General features: G+C 43.5%; 1 protein-coding gene across 1 annotated transcript in view; it reads left to right on the forward strand.

Moving 5' to 3' along the window:
• LOC122542635 (uncharacterized threonine-rich GPI-anchored glycoprotein PJ4664.02-like) overlaps positions 1–11,312 on the forward strand; it is a 51,629-nt gene extending 40,317 nt beyond the window's left edge. Inside the window, exons 19-25 of the mRNA XM_043680621.1 lie at positions 907–1,052; positions 2,004–2,128; positions 4,653–4,711; positions 5,404–5,543; positions 7,182–7,333; positions 7,451–7,540; positions 8,664–11,312. Coding sequence (XP_043536556.1) covers positions 907–1,052; positions 2,004–2,128; positions 4,653–4,711; positions 5,404–5,543; positions 7,182–7,333; positions 7,451–7,540; positions 8,664–8,687 — 736 coding nt within the window. The 3' untranslated portion in view covers positions 8,688–11,312. The remainder of the gene's footprint in view (positions 1–906; positions 1,053–2,003; positions 2,129–4,652; positions 4,712–5,403; positions 5,544–7,181; positions 7,334–7,450; positions 7,541–8,663) is intronic.
• Positions 11,313–12,434: the final 1,122 nt, after the last annotated feature.

Genomic DNA, 12,434 nt, shown 5'->3' on the forward strand with positions numbered 1-12,434 from the left:
TGTGGAGAGTGCGTTGCTGGAAAAGCACAGCAGGTCAGGCACATTAGGTGCAGGAGAATAGATGTTTTGGGCATAAATCCCTCATTGGGAAAGTGATGGTATCTCTGGTCAGGTTGATTGGGAAAGAAAAGATTTAAAACTATGATGATGACTGGCTCATGTATTTGTTGTATATATTGGCGAAAACAATTGGTGAGCACCTCCTTCCATTTCTTAGCAATAATGCCACAGGACGTTTTACTGAAAAAGCACCCATTCAGCCTCACTGTGCCAGGGGCTTGTGTTCAATTCCAGCCTTGGGTGACTGCCTGTGTAAGGTTTGCTTGCTATTCCCATTGTCTGTGTGCGTTTCCTGGCACAGTGTAACGTTGTGTGGGTTCGGTGGATTGGCCATGGTAAATTGCTCCACAGTGTCCAGGGATGTGCAGACTAGGTGGATAAGCCATTGGAATAGGGATAGGGTAAGGGTCTGGGTGGGATGCTGTTTGGAGCGGGGGTGCAGAATCAATGGGCCGATTGGCCTCTTTCTGTGCTGTAGGGATTCAATGAATTCCGAGTTTAAACTGCTGCCAAATAAGCCGCAAGTATAAATCCTGCACCAAGATATCAATTTTAGGCAAAGGTGCATATGAGCTACTCATATTGTAAGTCAGGCTACAGAACCAAAAGCATGCTTTACACTAATGGATATGCTATGCAAAAAACAAAGCACTACACTAATTACATGTCACGGAGATAAAAATGCTTCCCTGAGATTTGAAAAAGCATTTCACAGTTGCCAGGGTCCTCAGGATTCCAGTCTTGATGCTGACTGATTTGAAGAGGGTGGACCTCACCAAAATGACTGAGCGAGTGGGAATCCGCCTAGTAACCAAGCAGCCTATCACGTTTCTGCTTTTATTCCAGCAACGCTTCCTCAAAGGTACAGGTGACTGCATTCATCCAGATCAACACGACTAAACTAGAAGACCGACCGTTCCTGCGAGACCTGATCATTAATAATGTTAACACTTCGGGCTTAGATATCATCAGATCCACTGTGCAAGTAAATGGTGAGTGCCTATTTGTGTGAATGTGTTTTGTCTTGATGTCCAGCACATCATCATGTGACTCAGAAACTCCTTAGTCTGCTTCATCTGCAAAAGCAAATGTTTTTAAAGTCGAGAGACTGTTGTTACATAAAGAGACCAAAAGACCTGAAAAAAAATTGAATGTTTTCTGGGCTAATGGAATTCCCTCATTTTCTACCTCTCTTTCCTCCCTTGAGATATCCCATAAACCCTATTTCTTGACCTCACCTGCCCTACCATCTATTTTACATGACATGATTGCAAAGCACCTTGGGACATTTTGATCATAGAATGATTAAAAGTAATCTTTTAACACAAAAAAATTGAATCTTTGATTTTAACAAGATCAGTGTGAGGACGTATTAAATCTTGCATGCATTTCCTTTACACACTCCACTTTGTCTTGTCCCAGTCTATGGTTGCATATCTCTATTAATGTCTCTCTCAATGTAAATTGCTATGTCAACAAGCCCTATTCAATCCTCACATGTCAACAGTCACGATGTAGGTGCAGCCTCATGCCTTAAGGTAGTGCTGTGGAGTATGTTTCTGAATATTCTCTTGTGCACCTCTGTCCACCATGTTTCCTAAAAATATGTCACAGGTAATTTAATCATCTGTATAAGCTGAGGTATAATTTAATTTTCTGAACATAGTAGGTTAGTTGTAGGGCTATATTCCACTTTCAGAGTAGCTTAGAACAGGAAATAGGATTTTTGCAATGTTGGTATTCACCACTCATTTAACTCGTCATCATACACTGTGAAAGCTAGAGCATTTTGCTTCGGTCACGACTATTTCTACACACCCAAACGCTTTTCCTGTTTGTGTTAACAATTTTGCGAATATTAAAGACCATTTTTGTTCTCTAGGAAGAGGTTGAGCTGGAAGTGTGACCTTCAAACTGATGTGCGGTATTCTTTCTTTCATCAGGTGACATGATTTCCTTTCAATCGTTCTCGCTGGTTCTTCGGTTTACAAATCGAAATTTCGTAGATGCTCTGAACAACAGGTCAAGTGCTGAATTCAAAGAGCTCAGCACCACAGTGACAAACGTGGTAAGTTATCAGTTCAGACCAGGACACTGCGAAGATGAAATGAATTTTCAAACATTGAGTGTTATTTGAACAGTGATAATATTGTCATTTTTCCAGCTGTGTTTTGGTGTAGAGATTAATTATGGCAGTTTATTACAAAGAAACAGAACCAGGTAATGTTAAGGTTGACTGCACCAACAATATTATCGAGTTCTGGTTCGAGTGCCAATCTCTATGTCGATACTGGAGGTCAGAGTCAAAAAGGGCAATGCTGGAAATGCACAGCATCTGAGGAGCAGGAGAGTCAACGTTTCGAGCATAAGCTGTTCATCAGGTATGTCTGACAAAGAGCTTATGCCCAAAACGTCGACTCTCCTGCCCCTTCGGATGCTGCCTGACTGGCTGTGCTTTTCCAGCAACGCATGTTTTGACTCTAAAAGATTTGTTGGTTTACAAATGCAATGCTAAAGCGGGTCTACATTTAATCCTCACCCAGGCACAGTGTTGAGATAGTCAGGATTTTAATGTATTACATTGTTCCCATGTAATTTGTTGTTTGCCCACCAGCATTATAATTGCGTCTTGGCCTGTTAAGGGCCAGTTGCTAACTCCCATTGGAGCCACAGTACCACGAGCAACCTTTAACCTTTAAGGCACCTTGCTGTTTTAGACAAGATAGAAAATGGTGGGAGGTCCTACATGACTTCAGCAGAGGGTCATCAGGAGCAACACTGCACTCTCTTATCATTGTCTGTACGTGTGATATTACGAACTTCTGGCACCAACAGAGGGCTGGCTCTCCCCGTTGTGTGAGCTCTGCTTTGCAAGTCCTCTTGGTGTAAGGCTTGAAGCAGCAGGGGCATACACTAAGAATTCAGGCCGGGGATGGTCAAAGCCTAGGATTAGAAAAGCCAGGCCTGGTGCCCTCTGCCAGTGGAATCCCACCATCCACCATTGAAGTGTTCACTTTTCCTTTATTCAAGGATAATGTTGGAATGAACAAAGAACAAAGAAGATTTCCAGCCCAGGAACAGGCCCTTCGGCCCTCCAAGCCTGAGCCGATCCAAATCCACTGTCCAAACCTGTCACCCAATTCTTAAGCATCTGTATCCCTCTGCTCCCCACCTACTCATGCATCTGTCCAGACGCACCTTAAGTGACTATACCGTGCCTGCCTCTACTACCTCTGCTGGCAACGCGTTCCAGGCACCTACCACCCTCTGTGGCATGTATCCCTCTTAAACTTTTCACCTCTCATCTTGAATGCATGACCTCTCATTATTGAATCCCTCACCCTGGGAAAAAGCTTATTTCTACCACCCTGTCTATACCTTTCATGATTTTGTAGACCTCATGAATCACAGGAGTATTTAAGTGGGCACTTGGGGAGGCCAGACTCTTGATGCGGTTCTGGCCTCCTCCACAAGAATTAGCGTATCGTCGAGGTCTACAGCATAGAAGCAGGCCCTTCGGCCCAACTTGTCCATGACATCCAGTTTTCACAATTAATCTGGTCCTATTTGCCTGCGCTTGGTCTATATCCCTCCGTACCTATCCCATCCATGAACCTGTCCAAATGTTTGCTAAATGGCAAAATTGTACTCACTTCCATCACTATCTCTGGCAGCCTGCTCCAGATACCAACCACTCTGTGTGAAACCGTGGACCCCCCAGACCCTTATGTATTTCTTCCGGTTCCCTTTAAACCTATTCCCTCTAGTTTTAGACTCCCTTACCATAGGGAAAAGCTGTTGGCTATCGACCTTTCATATGCCTCTCATCATTTTATAGACCTCCATAAGATCTCCCCTCAGTGTCCTATGCTCCAGGCTAAAATGTCCCAGCCTATCTAACTTTCCCTTAAAACTCAAATAGCACGGGTGGCACGGTGGCTCAGTGGTTAGCACTGCTGCCTCACAGCACCAGGGTCCTAGGTTCGATTCCCACCTGTCTGTGTAGAGTTTGCATATTCTCCCCGTGTCTGCGTGGGTTTCCTCCTGGTGCTCTGGTTTCCGCTCACAATCCAAAGATGTGCAGGTCAGATGAATTGGCCATGCTAAATTGCATTAGGTGCATTAGTCAGGGGTAAATATAGGGTCGGGGAATGGGTTTGGGTGGGTTTCTCTTCAGAGGGGCGGTGTGGACTTGTTAGGCCGAAGGGCCTGTTTCCACACTGTAGAGAATCTAATCTAATCTTTTACTCCAGGTAGCATCCTAGTAAATCTTTTCTGCACTCTTTCTAGTTTAATAATGTTATTTCTTTAGTAGGATATACACTGCACTCAGTACACCAAATGTGGCCTCACCAACATCTTGACATGTTCCATTGTGAGCCCCATGTGTGTTTTCTATCAATGACATTCACATAAATAGTGTCGTGTAAGCTTGACTCCTATTGCCAAATTGTCTAGATGGCGCTCCCCTCATACAGAGCTCTCCATCTGGACCGAAAGATTGTTTTGGATTTGAAGGGAGGGATTCATGTCCTTCAAACCTCTGCGTTGCCCTCTTTAAATACACTCATTCTTGTCTTTTTGTGTTGTAGATGAACAATATCTTTCAAAACAATCCAAACTTCATTGAAGTTATAATCGACGAATTTAGGTAAGGACCAATCTTACTCATCTCTTGAAAAGAAAGAAAATGCTGAATATTTTGGACAAGAGTGAGATCCTTTTCTTGTTATCGGTATTATCTGTGTCTGCCAGAACTAACTACTTGGAGCATTCAATGAATTTGATCCATCTGCATTTTCAGGCTGGAGTAAGACTACGTGTGGCATTACTTTTCTTAGTCGTTGCACAGATGAAAGAAGTTTGCGTGTTTTCACTCTTGATTAAGGGGTGGAATGGTAGCTCAGTGGTTAGCACTGCTACTGTATAGTGCCAGGGATCTGGGTTCAATCCCACCATTGACTGACTGCCTGGAGTTTGCACATTCTCCCCATGACTGCATGGGTTCTCTCCGGGTGCTCTGGTTTCCTCCCACAGTCCAAAGATGTGCAGATTAGATGGATTGGCAATTGTCCCATACTGTCCAGGAATATGTCAGCCAGTGGCTTAGCTGTAAGGGTGACAAGGATACAGTAGGTGGCGGGTAGGATGCCTATCAGAGGGTTAGTGTGGTCTTGATGGGCCAAATGGCCTGTTTCCACACTGTAAGGAGTCTGTGGGAAAGTCAAGCAAGCAGTTTAAATTGATAAGGGGAGCAAATTGTGTGTTGCATCTAATTATTCTTGTTGCATTCTGTATTTAACTACATTGTTAATAGCTTTCTTTCTCTTTATAACTGTACAGAGATGGATCTGTTATGGCTATTAGTCAAGCAATATTCCTTAATAATACAACTCAGCGGTCTGATGTTATCCAGCAACTTGTCGATAATACTGCCACATTCAGCAGTGCTAATTTAAGCTTGGACACCAACTCCCTTATAGGTAGGTTACATGAAGGTGCCACCTTCTTTTCTTTGTAAATGATATTTAATAGAGTATCTTTATGGTCAGAAAACAAGGATTGACTACCCTCCCTAGTGGGAGAAAGTGGGGACTGCAGATGCTGGAGATCAGAATCGAAATGTGTGGTGCTGGAAAAGCACAGCTGGTCAGGCAGTATCCGAGGAGGTGATAAGTCGATGAAGGTGGAAGGTGATGGTGATAGGTCGGACCGGAGGGTGGAGCGGCTAGGTGGAAAGGAAGATGGACAGGGAGGACAGTTCAAGAGGTCGGCGACAGGTTGGAAGGTTGGATGTGGATGAGGTGGGGATAGGGGAGATGAGGAAATCGACATTGATCCTGTGTGGTTGGAGGGTCCTCTCTAGTGCTCTTAAAGGGACAGAAAGACCCGGGATGTGTATGAGTGCTTGACCTGTGGCCCAACCAGTACATACTTGCAGTTCCTTGGTGTGAGGCGTGCCGTCACTGAGTTGAAGGTGTACTCTCATGGCATGGGCAATCATCTGGCAGACTGTGCCACCCGCACTGGCCAAACCGGTACTGGGGCCAGTTTGCTTCATCATGGTCCATGCAACTTTGCACTCATTCTTTTCTCAACTGGGAAAAGCAAACACAGCCTGAGACGTGGATCAGGCCAATGGCCTAGAACATGTTAAGTCTCCTGTGGAATGTGTCAGAAAAAGAATTGTATCTGTATAGCGCTCAGTGGTTAGCACTGCTGCCTCACAGCACCAGGGACCCAGATTCGATTCCAGCCTCATGCTCTGTGTGTCTATGTGGCTTTCCTCCGGGTGCTCCAGTTTCCTTCCACAGTCCAAAGATGTGCAGGTTTCGTTAATTGACCATGTTGAATTGCCCATAGTGTTAGGTGCATTAGTCAGGGGCAAAGGTAGGGTAGGGGAATGGGTCTGGATAGGTTCTCTTCAGAGGGTCGATGTGGAATTGTTGGGCTGAAGGGCCTGTTTACATTCTATAGGGAATCTAATCTAATCAAAAACAAGTGACTGTGTCTCAGAGGAGCTTTATAAAGCAGATACGATACCAAGTCACCTGCAGTGATATGATGAGCAGAAGTTTGGAGATACAGGGGAAATATGACATTGAGCAATTGATCGGTCGTGATATAGATCAATGGGCTGAATGGCCTACTCCTGTTTCTATTTTCCTAAAGGAAGGAAATGAGACAGAGAGATGCTGAAGCTGGAGAGAATTCCAGCATTAGGGAGCAGTGAAGCATTGAAGGGATTTGGAAACAAGGATGAGAAGTCTAAACTCAAGCTATTTGCTTAATTGGGAGCCAATGTAGCTGAGATATTTCCATCTGTGCCTCCCCACTGTTTCCTATCTCTTAGCCAATTATCGGCTGCTATTCAGGCCGAAGACCATGACAGATGCAGTATATCCCTCGAATCGGCAATGAATATACATCAGTTATTGTTTAAAAGGGGAGACATGTTCATTTGGAGGCATCTTGGTGACTTGTTTTAAATAGACTTTTGGCTGGAAATGCAAAGCAGACAATACTACTTGTGATGTTAGAAGCCCACATACATTAATCTGAGAGATTGGAATCTGTTAAATCACTCAGGTGTATTGAACATAACTCTTTTCTGTTCACAGGTGCTACCACCACCACTGCACCCATGACCACCTCTGCCTCAACCACCACAGTAAACCAGCCACCTCCTGACACACCCTTCCCAGGATTTGCTATTGCGATCATTGTGATGTGTCTGTTGGCTATCATTGCAATCCCAATCCTCATTGTTGTGGTAAGTCCATAAAACCATTTGCTTGGGACCTCGATCTCGAGGTACACACAGCTATCTTAGCAGCCCCTGCAATACTGAGCATCGACATTGACCATCTCTTCTCATTGTCTCTTGCAGTTTGTTAAGACTGGATTTTGTTCCAAAGTGGCAAACGCATTCAGACTGGAAGGCCCTGATGATTTGGATATGAAACTTCCAATGTTTGGTGTAAGTGTCAACTCTAGCCCAAACCTTCTGGTTCTCCCTTAGGTCTAGAATGCAAATTTCTCTTTACACATTTCTACTAGCCATTGTGTAGATGGGAGCCATCTTGGGAGCTGCCTTCTATTGGCTCAGCTTTAAGCATCGACACTTTCCAATACTTATTCATTGAAGCGACTCAATTCCAGTCCAAATTGTCAGGATCATGTAGCAAACTGATTACCCACGCATTTTGGGAATATTTATCAATGAATGAAAGAAAATGCAAACTCACTGTGTGAAAGTCATTTGGGTGGGTAGTGGGAGCAGATTCAATAATATACTTGGAGAGATAAAATTGCAGAACAACAGCGAAAGAGCAGGATTTCACCTTCTAAAAACTAGCATGCATAGGACAGGCTGAACAGCCTCCTGTGTTGAAAGCTTCTAATATACAGGGCATGCTTGTAGGGACTAGTCCCCCACCCTGCTTAAGACCAAATGGGGGCAGCTTAGTAATCTCTCAATCCATCTCCTTACCTTCAGAATGAACTTGGTCTCGCTCAGCTGGCGAGATCGATCCTGCTAACTTTATGTAGAAAAGATTGTCAGCCGATCTGTAGCTTATGGTTTCAACATAGAGTCATACAGTACAGAAGCAGGCCCTTCAGCCCACCATGTGTGTGCTGACCAACAAGCTGCAAATTGCACTCATCCCATTTGCCTGCACTTGGTCCATAGCCTATGATGACCTGGGTTGCGAGAGTACCTGCTTTTACCACCCTCTCAGGCAGTGCCTTCTACGTTTCTGCCACCTTCTGAGTGAAAAAGGAATTTCTTTTAAACCGTTCGCACCTTGCCTTAAACATATGCCCTCTGGTCTTCTCATGTCCGCCATGGGGAAAAGATTCTCACGATCTACTGTGTCTATGCCTCTCTTAGTATATCTCAATCAGATCCACCCTCAGGCTCCTGTGCTCCAGGGAAAATGAACCCAGCCTATCCTGGCAGAACTGAGACTTTCCATCCCAGGCTACATCCTGAGGAATCTCCTCTGCACCTTCTCCAGTTTGATCATATGCTTCAATAGAGTGACCGGAACTGCACACAGATCGAATAGTGTAACAATGATTCATTTGTCTCACATTAGGGTCGATCGTACAACTTCCAGTGATGATGGGATGTCAAGGCGCGATACAACATGGACTTTGTGTCGAGAGAAGTTAATTGACATGGATTATGAAGAACACATACGAACGCTGTTGATAACAATGATTATCTCACAAAATCAATGCCACACATGAACTGTCAAACACGTGTGCTGTCATGCTGCTCCAGAATTACTCTTAAAATGGCTGCCTTCTCGAAGTGGGTGGTTTCCCTGGCAACCAGTGGACACATTCACCACAGTGGAAAGCGTATGCTTTATGAGGCTGTAAGGGCAGAATCTGCCTAGTCAATATCCCTTTGTGTTGGTAGTTTAATCTTTAAGTGTTAAATGTGAGTTTAAATGTAAGATTCCCCCCTCCAGCCACCATCCCCGCTCCTCCCTCTAGCGAATAATGACTTCCTTTGTGTTTCTCTGGCCAAAAGTGGAGTCAGTGCGAACAATGTTTCTGATGGATCGACGAGACTTTGAGAAACCTGGCTTTGTACTGGGAAGCTTTAATTCACCTCAGTTGTTATATTATTAATGTAAGTAAAGGTAACTCGTACTCGGTGAAGTTGTAGTCATATTTAAAAAGAGTTCCTTTTGCTTAGCACTGTAACTGGAGGCCAATGAATAATGTGCTGGGTGGTTCATTGTTGTAGAGTTTAAGATGCTGATGGGACAAATACAGCAGTAGAAGGCTTGTAGCTGCATACGTCAAGCTGAAATGGTGTTCACGAGAGGTGGAATTCTCCCTCACTTGCAGATGATTTCCAAGCTGCAGTCTTTGGGAGTATTAGCAATAAAAAGATCCCTGGGTCCACTGTAAATGAGTGGATCTGTGTCACAGGTAATCATTGTGTCCTCCAACACAATTTTGATAAAAGGACGGCTGAAATACAAACCAACCCTAATACTCTGAAAATGTATATTTGCACATGACACTGCTGCTATTGTTATCCCAATGTCCCCAGGCATTGCTGTTTTATTTTGCCAGTAGGCGCGCAGAAGAAAGCTAAAGCCCCAGAAATGGCCTCATCAGAGAGGAAGTTGTTTGAACCAAGCTGTTTGTGAAGAAAGTGGATTTAGTGATCGGGGCTACAGCAGTCCCAAACAGCATGCTCATTCCTTCCTGCGCTCTGTTTAGCCACTTGTGAAGATGGCCACGCAATACTCATTTGAATTTTTCAGTGAGCCACAACGATGGGACAGAGAGTCCGTGGAATTATTTACAAAAAGGCTTCTTAGCCTGAGATTTTGCATGAGCCATTTTTTGCAAAGACATCGTGGATTGAGATGCTCAGTGCATCCATCTGGGATTGTCCATTTTGTGCGGGCATCAGTTGGTCAACAATGAAGCTCAGACGATTGTGCCAATTGCTAATGCTCCATTTCAGTTGCTAGGCCCCAGTTTCCTGTATGTGTGAGCCAATGATATGAGGCACACTCAATTTTCAGTGCTGTCAGTTTGTAACAAAAGACATCACAAATTGCATTGTGTTTTATAATGAGTATTTACTTTGTGCATTTGATTGTGCTGATATTTAAGAATTTTTTGTTCATATTGTTATGTATTGTTTTGAGTCACTGTAAAGCTATTAAGACCAGTGGCCATTCAGGGATGAAAATGTTTAATTTTGATGTGGGAAATGGGTGTGTATATGTATATATAATCAATGGAAATATATTTCAGATTAGACAGGGTATGTAATTCCAATTTAATATGTGCCTCTGTATTGATCATGGAAAGAATTCTAGGCTGTCTTCATTTGAAATCACTGAGCTCAGGGTTCGCCTGGACATCTAAGCTTCTTTGGATTTCTGGATAACACTAATTGTTGCTTGTTACGAAATTCACATTAAGCCATCATCTTCTGGTGTACAAGTTGACAAAATTTACGTAGGTTCAGTGACTGAAAGATATTTGACTCCTTAATGATTTCAGTTGCATGAACCCTGCGTTTAACAGAACGACCCCCCCCCCCCCAGTCAGGCTCCGAATAAAACTGGCCACAACTGTTGGAAACCAGTCTTGAAGTTGAACTGGATGGAGCCAGCTAGAATTAACTTTGCTGGGTGTAGCTCAAGTTTGGTGGGACATCGTGTTTGAAAATTTCCAAACATGCAACCCTTTGTCATACTGTTGTCGGCAAGGCCCACCCTCTGAAAACCTAGCTACTGATTAAACACAATGCTTCCATCAGGGCACAGCCTGCGGTAACTATCTCAATAGTACAAAAAGACCTTTGTGGATGTGTACCACCCTTCGAAGTTTGTGGAAAGTAATGTGATTGGCAATAAAACATGAGAATATTGAAATTGTCACAACATCTGCTGCTTTTTCTACTAATATCCCTGTATTAACATGAATGAAATTATGAAAAAAACAATACAAAAAACAGGTATTACCTAAGGGAGCTGCTCTGAAGGACAATATATATGTGGTGACTTTCACTTATTCATATTGTTTCAAGCACTGCTAAGCATGATGAAAATGTGCCATTTTTAAAATGTAAGAGCTTTAATTCAGAAGATTAATTATAACATGCTTTATTGAAAACAAACGTACAACTAAGGAGAGATATTTTTCTGACATAATGTATTTTTTTGTAAGCGTTACTATTAAATAAATATTTCTTACAATTCAAACTGCTGACGTTTATGGATAATCATTTCACATAGTCATGAGGGAAAGGAATTCCTTCATGATAGAGCCTTTGACCTATTTGTTTACCTGCATCCAACAAGTAAAAGGGACCTAAAGGGCAACTTTTTCACGCAGAGGGTGGTGCGTGTATGGAATGAGCTGCCAGAGGAAGTGCTGGAGGCTGGTACAATTACAGCATCTAAAAGGTATCTGGATGCGTATAGGAATAGGAAGGGATATGGGTCAAGAGTGTGGTGCTGGAAAAGCACAGCAGGTCAGGCATCATCCAAAGTGCAGGAGAATTGATGTTTCAGGCAAAAGCCCGTCATCAGGAATTCTGTTCTCCAGCATCTGCAGTCCTCACTTTCTCTGAAAGGAATATGGCCAAGTGCTGGCAAATGGAACTAGATTAGGTTAGGATATCTGGTCGGCACGGTGGCTCAGTGGTTAGCACCGTTGCCCCACAGACCAGGGTTCAATTCCCACTTTGGGCGACTGTGTGGAGTTTTCATATTCTCCCTGTGTCTATGTGAGCTTCCTCTTGGTGCTCCAGTTTTCTCCCACAATCCAAAGATGCGTAGTTTAGGTGAATTGGCTGTGCTAAATTGACCATAGTGTTCAGGAATGTGTAGGTTAGGTGTATTAGTCTGGAGGGAATGGGTCTGGGTGGGTTACTCTTCAAAGGGTCAGTGTGGACCTGTTGGTCCTCAGGCCCTGTTTCCACACTGTTGGGATTCTATGGACATGTTGGACCGAAGGGTCCGTTTCTGTGCTGTACATCTTTATGACTGTAAGTGGATAACCCTGACTTTCTTTGTGTGTTTGATGCCACTTTAGGTCTTGGCTAGATGTTGTTTAAGCAAGCTTCACTAATCTCAGCTTGGTTCCTGTATTAAATGTGGACTGTGTTAAATGCCAATGAAAATCACAGTTCCTTCAGCCAATTGAAATGGGTAAATTGCAACTTTTGGCCTTCACTCCAGAGTTCAATGGGTGCAAATGGACTTTTTATTGTCATTACTCCTGGTTCTCCATTCTAAATGTTGTAGTTTCAGTTTGCCACCTGGTCCTAAGCAATGGGAAGGATGATGTGATGGTTTCGACACTGGGCATATTTTTCCCAC

Source organism: Chiloscyllium plagiosum, chromosome 40 (genome assembly GCF_004010195.1).
Source record: "Chiloscyllium plagiosum isolate BGI_BamShark_2017 chromosome 40, ASM401019v2, whole genome shotgun sequence".
Classification (NCBI taxonomy): Eukaryota; Metazoa; Chordata; class Chondrichthyes; order Orectolobiformes; family Hemiscylliidae; genus Chiloscyllium; species Chiloscyllium plagiosum.